The 21,175-nt window shown below is 47.2% G+C and overlaps 1 protein-coding gene and 1 non-coding gene across 2 annotated transcripts in view; one reads left to right on the top strand and one right to left on the bottom strand.

Moving 5' to 3' along the window:
• Positions 1-12,748, bottom strand: part of Ptprn2 (protein tyrosine phosphatase receptor type N2) — a 704,719-nt gene extending 691,971 nt beyond the window's left edge. The window contains exon 1 of the mRNA XM_050120851.1: positions 12,535-12,748. Coding sequence (XP_049976808.1) covers positions 12,535-12,643 — 109 coding nt within the window. The 5' untranslated portion in view covers positions 12,644-12,748. The remainder of the gene's footprint in view (positions 1-12,534) is intronic.
• Positions 12,749-20,437: 7,689 nt separating this feature from the next.
• On the top strand, positions 20,438-20,545 carry LOC126487840 (U6 spliceosomal RNA). Its single transcript, XR_007588515.1, has one exon. It is a non-coding gene; the product is annotated as a U6 spliceosomal RNA (small nuclear RNA).
• The last annotated feature ends 630 nt before the right edge of the window (positions 20,546-21,175 follow it).

The raw sequence follows: 21,175 nt of genomic DNA, 5'->3' as shown, positions 1-21,175 counted from the left end.
ATGTGATTTACGTGTGGTTTGAGTATTGCAGACATTGGTGATTGAGATTGAAGGAACAAAGAATCTATAATTGTTCCGAGTGACTCCAAGAGCTCTTGAGTCAATGAAACTGATGAAGCTTGTAAACCTCCTGACATTATAGATTCTGACAGTGCGGGAAGACAAGTGTGCTGCTCTGTATTACTGCATAGCGTATCGTGACCCCCTCTGCTGTTTAAGGATCCCAGCAGGCCCTTTGGCTCTAACCCTTGTAGAAATGAAGCTACCAATACAACAATATCTCCATGAGGGTCACATGTACCTACTGTACCTTCCCCGCTCAGTCCTGAGACACCGCATGAACCTTGCCCAGGACACATGAGCTGCAGCCACCATATCCATACATCCCCGGTCACCCTTCTGGGGAAAGATGACTCCACATGCCCATTGTCCCATACCCCCTGCTCCTGGGTCTATGCCGGGCAGCAGATTTTATAGCATCCATCCGGATGCTCTGGTGCTCTCTCTGGAAAGGATCACCAAATCCCAAAGTCCACTATCAGTCATGGAGCTCTGTCAGGGAGCTTCATTAAAACCACTTCTTGTTTTGTTCTTCAGCAGTGACTATGCTGGTATACAAAGAGAGATGGGGGCACAGTAGAGACCACTAGGCCCACTGGTGCCACAAGCACAGCTAAAAAACTTGAGAATGTGCATTTATGCTTTCTAAATAGTTTAAACTGCATCCCAATTAAATCAATAAAGTCTTATTTTCTGAGATGAAAGGTGGCTAAGTCAGGCTGAGACATTCTGAGAATCATAATCCATATTTTAAAAGTCTGTTAGTGCAATGGACAGCAGAGGCACTTCCTGGGGGTTGGTGCAGAATACACCCCTGCACAGAAACACTCAAGGAACCCTTGTCCTCAGACAACACCCCATGTTACAGTCAACACCCCATCCTACCCTCACCATTTTGGACCTAGCCAGACAAACCCAAGCGGGTAAAGTGAGACGTGCCTCGGGATATAGAAATACCAAAGTCGGGAGCCAGCAGGGTCACAGCACTTTCTAGACACAGCCAACCAGTTCAATATGAGAGAACTTACAGAAATCGCTGCTCTTCAGTATCATTTTTAAAAAATAAAGCACTGGGACTGGGGAGATGGCTCAACTGGTAAAGGACTTTTGTACAAGCATGTGGACCAAAGTTGGGATTTCCAGCACTCACATAAAAAGCTGGGAATGATGGCGCATGCCTGAGATGCCAGCACTGGGGAGGCAGAGACAGGAGGATTTCCAGGGCTGTGGGTCGGCCAATCTAGCCAAGTCACTGAGTTCCGGGTTCAGTTAAGAGACGCTGTCTCAGAAAATAAGGTGAAGAAATGATTGAGAAAGACATCTATTCCAAATGTGGCCTCCATGTGCACATGGAGGACATCCGTATATATGTTCAGAGAGTAAGAAGCCTAGTGAGTCTGGTCAGTTTGGGACTCCCTGGACTTAATGAGCTTCCTTGAAGGACAGAATGCTTCACTTCCCTCTGAGACACCCTGTATTGTGATGAGCTTCCCTCCAAGTTGCAGTGTTTTATCTCAGAGGACACTGCTACATGACAGTGCGGGCTGAACTCCACACCTCACTCATGCTAGACAAGTGCCCACATCCCAGCGACATTCCCTACGTGCCCACTCTGCTTCAGAGATGCCAGCTTCCTGACCAGGCAACATAGGTCCATTCTGAGCATTATGGGGCTCTGGGGGCATTTCTGCTCCCCATATTTACCCGGTGCTTAGCTCTTTCAACGGAGAACCACTAGCTCATTCAAAAGAAGTGAAGGCTTCCAGGTTACAAATTGAAATGACCTGCCATGCTTTCTTCGGGGATACTTCCCCCACTTCTTGATTTCTCTTGGAAAAGCATCGCCTTTTCAGTATTCTGAAAGACCTCCAGCACGTAGAACACAGCATGGCTGTGCTGTCTGAGGGGACGCTACGTATGGAGTTAGCACCTATTTAATTTTTCACGATCCTTTCCAAGATGTGTCATTTTATATAAGATTATTTAGAACAATCTGGAATTATTTTACCCCATACTACTTGACGTTAAACTCCTTATCTGATGCTTGCAGAGTTCCTACAACAAAATCTAACCACTGAACTATGTACAGTGCCAACGCAGAGCAAGCAGATCACTCTTTACCACTGAATGCCTGCTGATATCATCGATGATGCCATTCGCTCACACCCTAAAGGGGGTTTATGTCAAATTTCCCCAACAAAAAGCATAATATCTATATAAACATCCAGAAATTTAGTTCAATTGCATTTTCACTTTCCCACAATAGCAACAAATTGAGACAACCTTCAAGATCTGTATCTTCCTTCTCAAAAAGACTAAATAGCAATGGCCAGGCTGGCTTCCTTGCAGCTCCCATATTTTTAATAAACAGACTTCTTTTGGCATTTCCCTGGTCATGTGCTTGTCATATGAGCTGCATTCAAGGTTTCCAGTAACACGATTCACATATTTCTATTTACTTGGTTTGTGTGCTGTGACTGCCACCAGTTTTGTTTTGATTTTTCTTATTTCCTTCTTAAAAGTTACCTGGTCCGGGGATATATGTCAGTTGGTAAAGTGAGGACCTGAGTTCAGTCCCTAGCACCATGTAAAAAGCCAGGCATCGTGGTGCTTGCCTGTAATCCTAGAGTTGTGGATGCAAAACGAGTGGATTCCTGGCCTCAATAGCCAACAATGCTTAGCCTAACTGGTGAACCCCAGATTCTAGGGAGGGAGCCTGTCTGAAGATCAAGTGGAACTATGAGAAGTGGCATCCAAGGTTGGCCTCTAGCCTACATGAATACCAGTGAGTGACATGTGTATGGAGAGACAGACACAGACACACACCACACTGTTAATATATTGTTTGTTTAGCATATTCCAGGCCACAAGTTTGAAAGTAAGAGCTTACTTTTGCTGAATAAGCCCTGAACTTCCCCCAGCAGCTACCTCACTGGTCCACCAATTTCAGGATGCCACTGGTGTATCAGCCCATGTATTTACTTGTACCTCAGAATTGCAAAGACATGATTATTGCCATATAAAACTCAAACTGGTTAGTAGTAACGGAACCACAGGACTTCAGAGCTGGTAGGGAGGAGAAAGAGGCTCTGGTGTAAGAGGGGGGCAGGCCCTGTCCAGATAACACCACTCTCACCATCTCATCCCACCAGTCTCCATAACCCTGAGGGCTCATGTGTGTCAGGGGAGTGAGGAGAGCCCTGGCCCTCATCCTGATTGCTTTAAGAGAAAGCCTGGCTGCAGAAGAAAAGAATCAAAATGCAGCAACAGAGACCAACTGGGAGTTGTAAAGGAATCTGACACAGCTCCAGACAGTGTACCCCAAAGGGGTGCTGCTGTGCAGACTCCCCAGTATGTTCCACTGAGCTGTCTCCATCACCATGGCACTCTGTAGCCAAGGACTGGCCAGCAGTTATTCTTGCCTTCCCCTGTGACCCATGGAAAGCACAGCCAGGCACCGGGTGACAAGAGGCCATCCTTAGAGTGCTCAAAAAGCAGTGCAATCTAGACATGTCAAATACACTTCTAAAATTATTTCAAATTTCTTATTTATCAAATGTTTAATGATAGACTATTTTAAAGAAGATAATGTATCTACAAAGATGATATGCTCAGGCCTAGAGAGGTGGCTCCACTGTTAAGGGTGCTCGCCACTCTTCCAGAGGAACTAGGTTTGATGTTCAGTACCCGCATGTTGGATCACAACCATCTGTAACTCCAGTATCCAGAGATACCCTCTTCAGGTTTCTGTGGGCTCTAGGAACTCATGTGGAGCACAGACATACATGCATGCAAAAACACCCATACATACTAAAATCAAAGATAATATACTCTCATATCCTCATCTGCTATGCTCCTCACTCAAGATTGTGAGACACTTGTATAGCTAGCAAGGAAGCTATATTTCTTACATTAAAGAACTTCAAGTTGTTTGAAGTGATGATGTGAAAAACATCTCGAGTGAGGCTATCACCATTATTATCCTTATATGGCAATACAGTCAGGTCTGCATGCTAATCACAACATGCTTGCAAAATCCACTCGTAGTCTTATTGTTATAGTTTTCTTTCTTTCTTATCTTATTTTCTATTTTATTTTTGAGACAGCTCTCACTATGCCATTCTGGCTGTCCTGAAACTTTCTATATGGAGCAGGATGACCTTGAACTCACAGAGATCCAGGCCTCTACCTCCTGAGTGCTGGGATTAGTGGAGTGGGCCACCATGCTCAGCTAGAATATACTTTTCCTTCCAGTGAAACAGCAGTCTCTGTAACCTTAATTTTTCAACTTAAAGTTAGCTATTTCAAGGGTCCAAGAACCAGGCACCATGATAAAACAGATGTGAACATGATATAGAGAACATATGTCCAAAAAAATGCAGGTGTGACGATGTGGGCACAAGGATACAGGTGTGAAGATGTGGGGGTGAGAGTACAGGGTAAGAAGACTGGGGTAAAGCAGATGTAATAACAATGCAAGGTGAAGAGACTGGAAGAATAGGAGGCTGGAGTAAGGATGCAGATGTGAGGGTGTAGATGTGGGGACACTGGAGTGAGCAGGCAGGAGTGGGGAGACTGGAGTGAGGAGGCAGCTGTGAGAACATCTGTACAAGGCAGATGGGGGTTGAGTCAGGTGAGGCCTAAAGAAGGTGCAACTGTGAGAAATGAAGTATAAGGAGACAGGGGCTTCCCTGACTTTGCTGGAGCTGTACGTTCCACGGTGACTTCAACCCTCTTTGACTAGACTCTACAATGCTGGTGAGGTAGAGGCTAAATTAGCTCTGCTACAGCTAGCTTTGAGCAAAGAAGAACTCTTCCAGGGCTCTTGGTAGAAGTAGACTTGAGTAGGAAGTAGTCTGATTGGTACTTGGGCTTTGTCTCCATGGGACATGCCAGATCTCGTTTGCCAAGCTCTGACTGTCTTGGGGAATATGTTGGCAGCTGATCTGGGCTCAAGTCACACCAGTGCCTAGCTGGTGCCATGAGCTGCATTACAACACAGCCAGCACACGCAGCTGCTCCGCCGTGTGCAAGCTGATGCCCTTAGCCAGGCCGCTCCCTCTCCCTGGTGGAAGAGTGTCCAGCCTTTCTTACAGAGCCTTCCAGCCACGCCCAGACATACCCTACACACCCAGACATACCCTATAGCTGCCTGCAGAATCCAGGGCTTGAGGGTCAAAAGGCCCGTGTGGCAGGGTGTGCACCTGCCTTATCTGCACTCTTTAGTATGACAGGGGAAATGTAAGACTAGGTGAGCTGAGGCTGACCCATGGTGGCAAGCAGGCACAGGATGGTTCCCTTCAGTGGCTCACTGTCCTCTATAAAGACGAGAACGCACATGTGTTCTTGAAGTTTGTGTACCATCTGAAGGAAACAAAGCAGTGTTGGGAAAATCAACTTTCTAGATTCCTTACTTCACTGGCTATTCTTTCATCCCTGCCACTATGGAAAGGCCGGAGGTTTGGAAAGCAAACAAGTCATCCATTTCCAATATCAAAACTTCTGAAAGCAAGGCAAATATATGAATCTGATGAATAATATAAAAGTCAATATGAAATTCACACCTGACCAAAAAGCATGTTGACAGTTTCCTGGATCCGACCCACCAATGGCTTCACAGATGGGTGATGGAACAGATGAGTCTGGCCCACCCCGAGGGCCATGGGGCAGAAGCAGCAGCCTGCTTTGTTCAGCTGAAGCCTCTATGCCAGTGGAAGACAGAGTTCTTCTAAGGACCTGTGTCCTACAACAGGTACTCTCCCCAGCTCCGGGGCACTAGGGAAAGGGAGGAAGCGCATGTAGGTGATACTGCAGGTCCAGCATCGTCCCCCAGACATTCCTTTACCACCTAAGTTACTCATCCTATCACTATGGTAAAATACCCTGGCAAAGGCAACTTAAGGAAGGTTTATTTTGGCTCTCAATTCAAGGATGTAATCCATCACTGTAGGGATGTTCTGGGGCAGCAACTTGAGGCAGTTGGTCACATTGTAACAGCCCATGGATACCTACATAGAACTGTGGACCTAAAGGAAGTCAATTGCACCATAGGCAGTTTTTTTCATATTATGTATGCTCGATGTCTCTGTGTGAATGCAAGTTCTCATACATATGGATACCTCTACTGTCTGAGATACCTCTACCGTCTGAGCACTGGCATCATAGGTGCACCATGATACGATACCCATGTTGCATTTACATGAGTTGTGGGGACCTGAGCTCAGCTCGTGATTGTGTGGCAAGTACTTAACCCACCATTCTCACCCACATGAATGGTAATTTTCTCTCTTTAATTACATGAGTATGTGAACAGAAGTACTCATGCCTGTGGAGACCAGAGGCAGCAGATCCTCTGGAGTTAGAGTTCCAGGTAACTGTGAGGCACCCAGCATGGATGCTAAGAACCAGACTCATGTCCTCTACAAGACCAATATTCAGTTCCACTGCTGAACCATTTCTCCCGCCCCTGGTAATTCTAAAACTGGATTTTGAAGGCAAAGCTCAGCAGCATTTTTTATAGTGGAGCATGTGCTCCCTCAGCATAACCCTCTCTCTCTGGACCAATGGTTATTCCTTCCCTAGAGCTGACAGGAAGAGCAGGCAGTGCTCCTAGAGGAAGCAGATGACAAAGAGTCACTAAGCAGAAATACACTGAATTCAACTGCCTCTAGGAAACACTGCTAGCTACCCAGTTCTCCTAACCGGGGTCCAGAGCTCCTGTTCAAAGTCCACTTCTGGAAAAGAATATGTCACCATGGGCAGGTATAGGTTTGCGTATGGCTATCTCAGGAAAGGTCCTTAACTCCAGCAATAGGGAGGTACTTACTCCCAGGGGAGCCTCACCCATTTTACTTCCTGCCCTAGATATTTAAAGAGCAGTTGGATGAGTTGTTAGGAATAGCGCAGATTAAAGGGGGGCAGACCTTCCTTGAACAAGCTATCTGCTCCGTTTGCAGCAGCAGAGAAGACAGCTGTTTGGGGCCTCCTATCAGCTGCAATCAGAAACAGTAAGTCCAGCTGGGTCTACATTTACCAAGGTCAGTTTAGAGTATTGTGCAAACAGCTGCTAGGTGCTTCTGAGTGAACTGAGAGGTAGCCATGTGGTCAGCTGTTTGCTTTCTGTGGGAAACAGAACATCTTGTCAGAGTTGATAAGACAGCCTTCTGGCTAGGCAGGCACCCTGGCCTTTGTCTCACACGTGACCAGGTGAAACCTCTACCCTTTCCTATGGCTCTCATTTGCCTTCTACACATGAAAGAGTCCCAAACTACCAAGTCTTATGTGTATTCAAGCAATCCTTAAATATCTGCCTTCCAAAGCCAGAGTTGCATTTAATTTGGGGCACATTTAGCTAAAAACATCTTTTCTATTAATTTTCTACTGTTGTGACTGAACAAGATGACCAAAAGGAACCTGTGAACAAGAGTTTATTCCAATTTACAATTCTGAGGTCATGCCACATCACGGGAGGAAATCAGGGCAAGAGATCAAGCAAGGCAGGAATCTGGATGCAGGAGTTGAAACAAACCATGGAGGAACATGCTTCTGGGCTGTTCCTTACAGCTTGCTCAGCCCACTTAGTTATAGCACCCAAGACCACACCAAGGTTGGCACAGCCCACAGTGAGCTGGGACCTACCTACCACATCAGTCACCAATCAAGAAAATGCACCACAGGCTTGCCAAATGACTCTTATGCCAAGTTCACATAAAGCAAGCCAGCACACAGAGGATTTGTGAGTCTAGGGTGACCTCTACAAATAACATTCCTCCTTCTTTATTTAATTCTTCTTTCTTTCTTTCTTTCTTTTTTTTTTTTTTTTTTTTTTTTTTTTGAGACAAGGAAGGTCTCTTTATGTAGCACTGGCTATTCTTGAACTCATTCTGTAGACCAGGCTGGCCTTGACCTCAGACATCACTGTGCTGGGATTAGAGGCGTGCACCACCACCACCAGCAACAACTTTTCTTAGTAAGAACGTGAGAAAGGGAAAGTGAAGTGACCCATCCCTCCTCCCACTCTCCTCTTCTTACCTCACACTCACATAAAACAGAGAAAACCAAATGAAACTGATTCACAAATCAGATAATACTGTGTGTGAAAAAATAGAACAGTGTAAACAAACAAAAAGCAGAAATCGCCCCATAGAAAAATCTACAAGGACTCCAGGGTTAACTAGAGCATCAGGCCTTAAACTTAACACGTCCACCTACTTCTCCATCTGACTGACCCCAGGCTACAGTCTTGGTCTTCGCAGGGGATGGGAGACCAAAGCAAAAACTACACTGTTGGAAGTGCATCAGATGTCTCAGGAGTGTGCGCAGGATGAACTGACAGCCACCTGGGAGTAAAGCAGATGCAGATAAAGTGTCCTCTTCCTGGGGAGCGGTGATAAGGATGCTGGGACACCTGGCACAGACCTCTAATTGGTAACCTTGACAAACAAGTCTGCTTTGAGAGAATAGCTGTAGGCATTGAAATGGACAGCAGGGCTCAGCAAAAAGAAGCCATTTAGAACATCTTGTTAATTCCCTGCCTCTCCCTCACAGACTGACATATGAACTGTCATCTCTGGACAGAAGAAACAGCCACCCCACAGCTCCATGCAGGAGCCCCATTGTCTGGCACCTCTTTCTGCTGGAAGACCAGAGTTCTCCACAGACCTGGAGAAAAGCACCTGAGGCTGATGGAGACACACAACCACCAGCAGAGTCAGCTTCAACCCTCAGGTAGGGTGAGCTGCTCATTTCTGTAGAAGCAACAGAATGAAAATCTCCAGGCCCCATGAGGCCAACATGGATCTGCGCTTTTGTGGGAGGAAGAATCTTTGATTTAAAAATAAACAATCACGCCCCGCAGTTCACAAAGCCAGTAGACTCCTGCCTCTGCCAGCTCTGCCTCTTAGCTCTGCGTGGGCTCACTGGTGAATGAAAGTACGCGTGGGCAAGTGGGGAGGCAGGAACAAAGGGTCACAATGAACATTCTGTGTGAAAGGTGGGCTCCGGCTTTGGCAAATTCAGTTCTGTTACTTTAGCCAGAGGCCGGCAGGATCCTTAATCCACCTGCCCCTTTGATGTGGCGGGCTACCTGACACGTTCACAAACAAGACTCCTTGGAATTACAGAATGGTGTTTTCTGTTCAAGTCAGATCTCAGGAAAAACTCCTGAAAACCTTAAGAGCATGAGGTCTTGAAATTCCAGACAGAGGCAGAGAACAGGGGACAGGGTGAGCAAGGACCCAAAAATGAGAGAATGTGAAGAGAAAGTCAATGAGATGTCATGAGATTGTCCCCCCAATTCAGCTGTAACTAGTCTCTTAGATCATTGAAATCACTGGGGACTTTTTCCTGCCAGAGATTTAGCAAAAGGGAAGGTTCCAGTGCAGAAGCTAAAACTAGTGTGAAGATGGAGGCTATATCTAGTCTCCTGGAGCACGGCTCAGAGTGTTGAGGATAATCCCAGGTATACCACTGGGGGTCCTGAGTCACACTAAGAGTTTGGGAGAAAAAAAAAACAATCACTAAGGTGTCCCATACTGGGAGAACTAGCCCTTCTATCTTGATAACATCTAGCCTTAGTTCTAACCCACAAGGCTATTTAATGCAGTGGAAGACCAGAGACAAAAAACAAAAACACAAAACAAAAATGTGGTTCTCCTTCAACTATCTGTTCTGTAGGCCTTAACCTAAGATTAAGTTTTAATAAATAGTTAAATAAAAGAGGAACATGGGATGTACTCACTCATATTTGGTTTCTAGCCATAAATAAAGGACATTGAGCCTATAATTAGTGATCCTAGAGAAGCTAAATAAGAAGGTGAACCCCCCCAAAAAAATATATAGGCATCCTCCTGAATATTAACCTTCATCAGGCGATGAAAGGAGACAGAGACAGAGACCCACATTGGAGCACCAGACAGAAATCTCAAGGTCCAAATCAGGAGCAGAAGGAGAGAGAGCACAAGCAAGGAACTCAGGACCAAGAGGGGTGCACCCACACACTGAGAGAATGGGGATGTTCTATTGGGAACTCACCAAGGCCACCTGGCCTGGAATAAAACAGGACTCGCTGAACATAGCAGACAATGAGGACTACTGAGAACTCAAGAACAATGGCAATGGGTTTTTGATCCTACTGCACCTATTGGTTTTGTGGGAGCCTAGGCAGTTTGGATGCTCACCTTACTAGACCTGGATGGAGGTGGGTGGTCCTTGGACTTCCCACAGGGCAGGGACCCTGATTGATCTTTGGGCTGACGAGGGAGGGGGACTTGTTTGGGGTAGGGGGAGGGAAATGGGAGGCAGTGGCGGGGAAGAGACAGAAATCTTCAATAAATAAAGAAATAAAGAAATATATATTAGGACTTGGGGTGTAGCTCAGTGTTAGAGTGTTTGTTTAGCATGCACAAAGTCATGGGTTCAATCCCCAGCACTGAAAAGGGGGGGGGGGGACTCAACAACAGATGCCTCAGCTTCGCCAGATTCCTCCTTTTGTGTCTTCAATTATGTACAATTATTTGAGTCAAGGCAATTGGCATGGCTGTTACAAGAGCACAGAGCACACAGCAGCAGCTAGTTTCACAAGGTGATTGGCCATAAGCAGTCTCTGGCCTCCTAAGAATGGGCAGCCCCACTCAGGGAGAGTATGCAGCCAGTTCAAGAGGAAGGAATGCTGGGGTCAGTGCATACTGCTGAAGCCAGATCCAAGTATCTGGAGAACAGAGGGGCTGTAACTGTCACCTAGAGGCTTCGAAACATTCCTGAGGAAGCCTGGGTCTGTACTGTTGACCCACAAAACAAACATTCCTGAGACTGCCTTATGAATCACGGTATCACAGTCTGTGACAGCATTCCACTGCGAGATGGACAGGGGAATAGTCACTGACCTGACCCTTTGGGCTGAGCCATCAGATAACACTTCTGCCATGTTCAGGGTGGAACAGTAAATGCAGGCCACACCGTTTGATGACATGAATCAACTTTGCTTGTTGTCAAGACAACGTTGCTGTCTTAGGCAGGTGTCCAGAATAGCTCAATGACTTCTTTCCAAACACTTCCACCTTTGAGTTTCCTTTGCCACCCCTCTCTTCCCCAGCCACCTTCTCCTTTCTTTGTGCTTTTGGCAAAACGCTATGAGCTGGCAATTCCACAGGAAAGTAGTTCCTCCTCCCATGCTGTGCCATAAGGTAGGTCTGCTTCTGCCGCTGTCCTGATTCTCCCTGACCTGTGTCCAGCCTTGTGAATGTAAATGGTAGCATCTGGCCATCTGGGCAATCAGCCCTCCCATGAAGTGAAAGGCCAATTTTTAACCAGTAAGAAGGGAATACAGGAGAGAAAAGTGATGGGTATCTTAGCCTTCTGGGCTCACCTGGGGTGAAGTACAAGCCTCACAGAACACACACACCTACTGAACGCTGGACATATTTGGACACCCAATAAGGAATAAGGGGCCTGTGAACTGGTCCTGGGGCAAATAGACTGGAAAAAGGCCCATTCAGGGAGTCTTGGGTGGTGGGCAGGTGCCTCCTTTCCATCATAAATATTTCCTCCAGCTGCAAACTTAACTAGACCCTCAGTGTGAAAAGATTAGGAAGCCAGGATGGCAGGGGGAACAAGCCCTACAGCAGCCCAAGGTCTGGGAGAGCAAAGCCCACCTCCTTCCTTCAGTCCCTTCCTTTGAGTTTTGCATGGTGGAAACACCCTTGAAGAGCAGAAGCAGGAGGAAGGGGTGTGGAGCCTGAGGGGAACTCAGCCCAGGCTGCAGCTCACCCCAGTCCACCTCCCATGCACAGGCGTGCACACTCTCTCCTGTAACACTGATTGTTGTAGCCCATTATGTGTGGTAATTCTGGTCCCAAAGCCTCTTACAAACATTGGTTTTATGGTAAATCTCCTTAACAGACAAGATTAGCAGGAGGGAGGTACCATGTCAGAAAGGCCACCAATTCCGCCCTCCCTCCCTGTCGCCTTTCCTTTTCCTTCCGCGTGTCAGAAAAGGAAAATGTCGGTCCAGCCTCCACCCGCAGACCGAGGATTTGCCTCGTGAGCGGGGAATGGCAGGTGCAGAGCAGGGTAGCAGGAGAGGCCAGGATCCATGGTCCAGCCACTCTCTTAGCCGCGTCCTAGTCCTTCAGGTAGCACGCGGAGCACACGGACACGTAAGGAACACGAGAGCACGCAGGGCTCATAGACATTTGGGGCACGCGCAAAGCGCGGACACTCGGGGATGCACAAACATGCGGGGCGTGAGCAACCGTGCGGTTGAGCTGTTCCGGGTCCCTAGTACCTGACACGGGAGTCGGTGGCCAAAGGGGGTGGGGTCGGCCACTAGGGAGGGAAACTGAGGCGGGTGGAAGCGAAACCCGCCCCAAGTAGCCTGCGAGGACCGGAAGACGCGCGGCGGGCCCGCGGGGCCTGCGGCTGCGCACGGGCACACAGGACCCAGCTCCTGCTCCCATCCCGGCACCCCTCACTCACCCAGGCGACCCGGGAGCTGCCGGCCGCGGGCAGACGCGGGGGCGGGCAGAGCGCGAGGCAGTGGCGGCGGAAGCAGCAACAGCAGCAAAAGCGGGAGCAGCGGCCCCATCCCCGCAGCCGGTTGGAGCTCAGTCCATGGCCGCGCGGGAGCGAGGACCGACAGGGTAGTTAGCGAGGCGGCGCCAGCTCCTTTGGCTGCGCTCTCAGCGCTCCTGCGGCGGCGCCGGCCGAGCTTCAGCACCGGACAGCGCCACCAGCCCCACCCCCACCGCCGGCCCCGCCCATGACCACGCCCTCTGTCAGCCAAGCACGCTCAGACACGCCCACCTCGCGGGGATGGGCTGGAGGGCGCGCTCCAGAGAAGCTGTTGTCCCTCCAGCCTGGGGCCTTCGAGGGACACCCTGCGGTACCGAGACGAGGACATGGAGAGGACAGTTGGAAGTGTGGCTGTGCTTCTGAAACACCAAATTCCTCCCTGTTCCATTGTGTTTTAAATTCAACCGACAGTTAGTAAGTGGCGGCAGCTGTGGGGTCTGCAGCTGTAGATCCACTGGGAGCTGCATCTGAAGGTAGGCAGAGTTTGGTCTTGGCAACAGGAAACTAAGTTCATACAGAAAAGAAGCCTAAAGAGGAGGCTGATGGGATGGAAGGTCTAGGTGGGGGTCCTCAAACAGCACAAGTGGAGTCAGGATGACCGTGGTGTGTACTCCGTACTGTGGTCAGGTCGGGATTTCAGACATGTTTGTCTGGGGTCCTTCCATGCTAGCAGTCCAGCCCATCGCTGCCAGTGCTGAGGGACCCAGTGCAGATTCTCGGACCACTTTTCCAAAGACCCAAAACAAAGACGAGATTCCATGGGGCCCCCTGTCCATCAGAAGACTATGGGAGGCTGTGCATATGAGTGGGTTTGAGTTTGACAGTCTCAAAGTGTGCATGCTTGCATGTAGGGCACAGGCCACTACCTCCTTCACTTCTTCCATAAGGAGAGTCTCCTCCCAGTTCGTGTCCTTGTGGCACTGCTAGGAGCCATGGCCACCCACATCTGTTTGCTCCCCTGCCTGGCCCGCCTTCCCACTTCCATCCCTCTCTCAAGTGTCCCTTGCCACAATGGCCCTTGGACAAAAATAGCTTCTATTTTGTCTGACTGGGGTTTGGGGTGGCAGCGAGGGAGTTATATTTCAATCTAACCTATCTACAACTAACAAAACTAGGTGTTGGGCCTGACAGTTCTGAGATCACCTACTTCTGACACCTGTTGGGCCCCATCCTGACTCACATTGTCTCTCGGTCTCAATAATCAGCTACGTTTTGTCTCAGCCTCTCCTTCACACCTTGTGCCTCAATTGGGGAAGTGAGAAGTCACCTTTATTCCAAAAGACCTTGGGGACTCCTTGGGAGAGAAAGCACCCACGCTAGAAGACACTGTCCTCTATAAAGCCAGACCAGCTGTGGCCTGTGGTCCTGCAAAAGTCTGTTTGGTTAAGAAGAATGGTGAGTCTAATGAACACTTGGCCCTACTTGCCATTTTCAGTAGCCTAGACTGCTCATTAGCAGTTAAACTTTCACTCTACCCCCAGATGGGACAAGTCCCTTGAGATCAATGAGACTGAGTCTCTTTCAGACTTTAAGAACTGCTGCAGGTGTCATGCCTCAACCTAACTAGAGTATCCACGAGCCAAAATGAGTGAGTTCAGACGCAAGAGGATGAAGGATGATAGAATACCACCTGACAGCCTAGGTGGGCAAATATGTCCTCTGAGTGCCTAACAGGCACCTCATGAACAACAGGAAAAGAAAGGCTACGTAGGCCCTTCATGACAGAACAGCTGTATTCAGACACTGAGGCCCCGAACGTTCCGCTGCTCAGTGAGTTCTCAGGAGGCTTTACCAGCTAGCTTGTCCTAATGCAGTTTGAAGTTACTCGGCACAGAGAAACAGCTGAGCAGTATAGCACTCAAGTAAGAGTCACTACACCTGCATGTAGAAGGGTCCGTTCCCCCAAAAGTCAGATCTGATCACACCTGCAGGGCCTCAGGGACTTGTGGAGCCTACACTATCTGTCACAACCACAGGCAGCTGAGTAGGGCACCAGGAAGACCCAGAGGCGCTCACCAGAGCAGCCTGTGCCTACATCCTGGAGCACTGTTTGTTTTGGGCTGTGGTATCTCTCTCCTCATCTAGCCTTGTTTGTTGTTCAACAGGTTGAGGTTATTTGGCTTGCTGCCTAACAGTTTCCTGAGCAAGGTCCTATCTCACTCACTGCCAGGGCCCTGAACTTCAGAGCTCTGTGTCAACATAAAGGTAGAAGAAAGCATCCAGGAGGGAAAGTGAAAACACCATGGGCACAGGAGGGGCTGCATAGATTATCAACAACAACAAAAGCACAGTGCTGCTGAGATGCTCAGTAGATAAAGCACCATGTGAGTGTGGGACCCATGTGAAGTAGGCACAGTGGCACCAGTCCGTAACGCTGCTTTTACAGAAAGATGAGAGGCAGAAATGGGATAGTCCCCAGATGTGAGGCAAGCAAGCACAGAGAATAAGTTACTAGCCTGGAACTACACTTGGTTTAGGTCGTGCACACATTCAGGCTTCTAACCGTGCAAAAGCTTGGTCAACCTAATGATGTTACTGCATGTGTCAGCACTCTGGGTTACATCAGAGTTGACCAGGATTATGGTGATGTTTAACAAGGACTAGAAATGATTCAAAATGGGGTTGCTACGCTTCTGGTTTTCTGTTTTAAAAAAAAAATCACATGGCTGAAGAGATGGTTCAGTGATTGAAAGTGCATACTATTCTTGCAGATCTGAATTCAGTTCCCATGGAGGCTCACAATTGCCTATAATTCCAGCTCTGTGTGGATCTGGTGCTCCTGTCCTCTATGAGCAACACGCATATATGCACGCACACATGCACACATGCACACGTTGTGTTGTGTTATAAAGAAGCTAAAGAAGGCTATCGTGGTCAGTCTACAGAAGAAAGCTGATAAACAAATTCTGTTCAGGAATGACGGTTTGGTTTCTTTGTTGTTGTTTTTTATTTGTTTGTTGTTTTTTTTTAATAAAGAAAGAGACTCAAAACCATAATTGGGCCTCAAGATGGGAGGGAGAGCACTACACAGAAACAAACATAATGGGACATTACAGGAAAGGTGAGGCTACCCTTTAAGTCCTGGAGAGAACCTTCATTAAGAGTGGGAAAGAGAGAGAGGCCTCTAGAGGAGCCCTCAGAAGCCTTCTATTCCTAACCAAATTCATGATCAATTTCCCTTGGGGTCATGGGGTGGGGGGGGGGCAGACTCTCAGTCCAAACCCCACAACAGAACAAAGGAAGGACCTAACTTTTATAACCTTTTAGGGGTGGCAGGAGGTTCCACATCACATGATTTATATCACCATAGCATATATAACAAAGAACAGAGAGAAACCAGGTACCAAAAATAGCTCTGTCAACTCACAGAACAGCATCCTCAACTCCCTGTTCCAGGAGGTAGGTCCTGATTCAGGCTATGGGATCAAGTCTAAAGGTGCAAGGCCTGTGTTTTAACTACAGAGGGGTGATGAGATGTGTGTAGGCCCTGGATGCAGAAGGGCTCCACCCACAGCATGCGACTTACACCTGTCACACAGCACCAGGTGCCATGATATCCTTCTCCAGATAGAAGGCCGGGGGTTGGTGTCTTCAAGCACCAATGACTGTTGAAACAGCTCTACAAAGGACAAACACAAGAGAGGTAGTTTGGATGTAACTGGCCCCTATAAACTCATAGGGAGTGGCACTATTAGGAGGTGTGGCTTTGTTGGCGTAAGCACAGCCTTGTTGGAGAACATGTGTCACTATGGGGGTGGACTTTGGTGTGTTCCATGTTCAAGATACTGTCCAGTGTCACAAACCATTTTCTGTTGCCTTCTGATAAAGATGTAACCAGTACCATATCTACCTGCATACTGCCATGCTCCCTGCTATGATAGTAATGTACTGAACCTCTGAACCGTAAGCCACCACCTCAATTCAATATTTTCCTTTATAAGAGTTGGCATGGCCTGAACTGACCTTCCCCTGCAATTATATTGATGACTACTTTAATTATCATCATAGAAACTTCATCCAGCAACTGATGGAAGCAGATGCAGAGATTCGCTGCTAGCACTGGACTGAGCTCCCAGAGTTCAGTCTAAGAGAGGGAGAAGCAGTAATAATAGCAAAGGGGTCAAGACCACGATGGGGATACCTACAGAAACAGCTGACCTGAGTTAGTGGGAGCTCACTAACTCCTGGGTTAGTGAGGGAACTTGCATAGGCCCAAACTAGAGCCTCTTAACGTGAGTGACAGTTGTATGGCTGGGGCAGTCTGTGGGGCCCCTGGCAGTGGGACCAGGATTTACCCCTAGTACTTGAATTGGCTTTTTGGAGCACATTCTCTTTGGAGGGATACCTTGCTCAGCCTAGATATAGGGGGGATGGCCTTGGTCTTGCCTCAAAGTGACATGTCAGACTTTGTTGACTCCCCATGGGAAGCCTTACCCTCTCTGAGGAGTGGATGAGGGTGGGGTGGGTGGAAGGTGGGGGAATCAGGAGGAGGGGAAGGAAAGGGAACTGGAATTGACATGTAAAATGAGAAAAGATTGTTTTTAAAAAATAAATTTAAAAAAGAAAAAGAGTTGGCATGGTCATGGTGTCTTTCCACAGCAATAGAATCCTTAACTAAGACAGCAAGCTTTTAGAGCAAGTAGTCAGTTAGCTTCTGGACACTCCCTGTTTGTGAAGAAAAATACCTGGAGGAAACATGATGCAACAGGCTGAATACTGATCCTTTAGACAAATTTTTCAGTTCTTACTAAATGACACAGTACTTCTGTTCAACAATGACGCAATTTGAGTTACTAATTGAAATAGCTCCAACTGTCTGATCCTCACTCTTCAATGCTTTCTTCACCATTTAAACAGCCCACACTGCTAGCTGAGTGGCAAAGATGGCTGTCCCCTGGAGGGTATAGTCGGAATTCAGGCTGTGTGAGTATTCTGACCCCTGCTGAAGCTTAGTGAAGCTATGTTGCCTGTAGATGCCACCCACTCTGTGAGGTGATTTTCCACAGAGTTTGCCTGCCCCAAGAGAGTAACACCGCTCTTCAAGGACAAATGTCACTGACTCCAGAGGAGTAGAAGGAAGGTACACACATTTCCAGTATCACTCCAGGCCCTGAACCTCTGATGAACTGGGCTTAGTATGTTACATACTGTGCTAACAGTATTTTGCTAATTAGGAGACAGTAAGAAACAAAATTCCTAGCAGTCTGGATTGTTTCCCTTGGTGGTGTGGTGTTGGTGGAGAATATCATAGTGATGATGGTTAGGGTATAACGTAGTGGTGGGTAGTGAAGAAGGTGTGTAATAGTGGTGGTGTTGATGGCGACAGTTGCAATGCTGAAGGCAACAGTGACAGTGGTGATAATGATGGCAGCGGTGGAAACAGAGTGGCGGTGGCAAGGGGACTGTTATGACAGCGGCTAGATAGTGAAGATAACAGAGTGGTGATGGTAGAAGTGATGGGGTGGTAATGACAACTTAGAGACAAAAGTGTTCGTGATGGTATTATCTACAGACCTTCCCCATTGTATGGCCAAGTGAACTATGATTTTCCTTTAGGACTTCTCCCCTGAACTCCTGTCCATCATGTGGTCATGAGCAAGGCTTGCACCCTAAAGCAACTCAAACAGACCATCTCCATGGAATGCAAATGTGAGCAGACAGAGCTAGGCAGGGTGTGGCTGGGGTGTTCATGTAGGTATAACACCAAGACCTAGTCCTTGGTGTCCAAGGTTCAGGTTGTGTCCCTGTTTGAATCTTTTCCTGGCCTCTAGGAACCAGTTGCCTTCTAATAATAAGACCTGCAGTTGCTGGTCTTCTTTCAAAGTCACTTATAGAAAAAGAACCTGGCAGTCCCTGTATCATTACTAGTAAATAACAGTCTATCTGTGATTCATAATATGAAACATCTAGAACCAATTTTGTACACCCAAGCTCAGCTGAGTCTTAACCATATTTCCAGGTCCCTTAGCCAAGAAATGGTAGAATCTGTCCAGACTCCTGCCTGCTGAGGCAGGAGGATCACTTGAGCCCACCAGTTCAAGACCAGCCTGGGAAACAAAAAGACCCTATCTATTAACACCCAAACCTTCTGAGAGCCAGTTCCTCAGACAGTCCTCAACATTCATCAGAGCACTGGGCAGCCAACCCAGACAGGATACCAACTGACTGGCACTCCAGGGGTGGATGTCGAAACACCTGGTGTCATAAGAAGTTCATATGCTCAACGTCTTCCAAAAGAGAAGGCTTAAGGGACAGAGAACCTGAAAAAAACGCCCACCAATCTGACTTGCCACACTCTCCCAACACATAGCATGAAGGTTTCTATAAAGTCCTCACTGAGAGCCTGATGAATCAATGAAGAACCAATACCTGGGAATGACCACATCCTGAACACTGTTCTGTCACCAGCTGACTGCCCAGTCAGCACTCTGCATGCTGAGTCAGGGATCTGGCCTGCCTGGGATTATGATCTCCTCCAGGCTCTGGCTATGTTTTGTAGGTTGAGAACTATCCGCCTACAGCCTGAATGTGCCCAGGTGCACCAGCCCCCACCTTCTTGGGCTGCATTCAGTTCACTGACGTTTCTCTAGGGAAGCTTTCTGTTTTCATTTGCAATTTGGGAAGGCCTCATTTACAACTCACCTTTCGGTCTGAGAATTATAAAGGACCCTGAAAGCCTTAATTAATTAAACCACTGAGTTCTTTGAAGAGATTTGCATCTTTGACAATGGAGCAGAGCCTGGGCTCCAGGGAAGCAAGCCTAAGCCCTAAAACATGATTCAAAGGATGTATATCATCAGAGACAGTTTAACTGTAGATCTCCACTGTGGGACATCAGAGAATCAAGTGACTCTAAGGATGAAATAGAAATCCCAGTTTGAGTGTCATCTATGCTGCCCTGCTTTACAGCATTAACCTCCCCGTGTGCTATTCCAGCACCCAGGAACACACACTCACATGGCGAATCTGTGCATTATTAGTGGGGATCTTGTGGATACATTTCAACACCTCCCATGTGATCTTTGCCAGTATGAGATTGATAGTAGCAGTCCCAGTTTAAGAGATAAGACGTCTCTGGAAATCTACAACTTTTACCACTAACAAAATATTAAACAAGGGTATGGATTTAGTTTTCCCTACTGAAGAACATCTCAATGGCCATTGCACAGAATCCAGTCATGGAAACATTGTCAGGAGACTATGGGAGCGTAGCATAAAGAGCCACAGCAGGAAACTGTGGCTTACCCAAGCATGGTGGTACACATTTGCAACCTCAACACTCACTGGCGGGGGCAGGGGGGTCAAAAGTGAGACTCTGTCTCAAAACAAAAATACAGAAAACTTGAAGAAGCTCATACAAGTCAAAGAAGGAAAAACTTGAGTATCAAAAAGAATAATAGCCACACTATAATAAAATACATCAGAAATACAAAGACATGCTGGGCAGTGATGGTGCACACCTTTAATTCCAGCACTTGGGAGGCAGAGGAAGCCTCATCCACGGAGTGAGTTTGAGGCTACCCAGGGATACACAGAGAAACCCTATCTTTAAAAAGACAGAAAAAAAATACAAAGACACATTTATTCATAATGATACTAAAAGATATCCTTGATAACTAAAGGACGCTAGCACCAAGTCATCCTTTTAAAAGCTGATTAGTGGAGAAATCAAAGTATTTATCTTGACCTTGCTCCACCAGATATTTGGGTCATTGCATGAATTTTTGAGGGATTTTTTTCTTTACAATAAAAGTCCACATGATCAATACAAAAGAATGAAGGATCTAGAAAATTGCCATTTCTCATAGTATAAAAATAATGTAGACATACACTAAAACTGGAACAATATAGAGAAGATTAACATGGGTCCTGAGCAAGGATGGCATGCAATCCCTGCAAGGTTCTGTATTTTAAACCAGCACATTGCTCCACCATCAAAGCTTCTGTTTGCAGAGACGGCAATTAACATGCAAACTATGAGACTTTAGAGTGCCTAGCCCTAAATGGGGTGCTTATGTCACACCCATTCCCCCACAGATGAGGAGTCTATGCAGAAGAGGGGCCAGAAAGGTTGCAAGAGTCAGAGGTAGTGTATGCTTCAGGAAAGCACTGTTTTCTAGAAACAACAGGCAGACACACACCTAGGAACTCACAGCAACTAGACAACATGCACAAGACCTGCATGGATTCATCAAGACAGACAAATCCCAGCCCAGAGGAAGAGTATGGGCACAAAGTCCACCCCCAGCTGCGGAGCTATCAGCAATTGACTGCTACTCAAAGAAGAGAAATTAGTTTTCTATACCTGGCCTATCAACCACACTCCAGAGCACAACCGGGAATGGTCAGTCTATGCAAATTGGACTTTTTGAAAGAAGGAGAGGAAAGAGAGAACAAACATAAAGTTGAATGAGTAGGGAGGTGGGAAAGGATATGGGAGGAGTTGGAAGGTCAGGGTCTGATCAGAAAACACTGTATAAAACTCTCAAAGAATTAATAAGAACATTATTAAAAACAATGTACATAATAATTATTAAGACTGTTG

This window comes from Alexandromys fortis, unplaced genomic scaffold (genome assembly GCF_014885135.2).
Source record: "Alexandromys fortis isolate MF-2015 unplaced genomic scaffold, M_Fortis_MF-2015_v1.1 scaffold_182, whole genome shotgun sequence".
In the NCBI taxonomy this organism is placed as follows: domain Eukaryota; kingdom Metazoa; phylum Chordata; class Mammalia; order Rodentia; family Cricetidae; genus Alexandromys; species Alexandromys fortis.
This window is presented reverse-complemented; position numbering and strand designations above follow the sequence as displayed.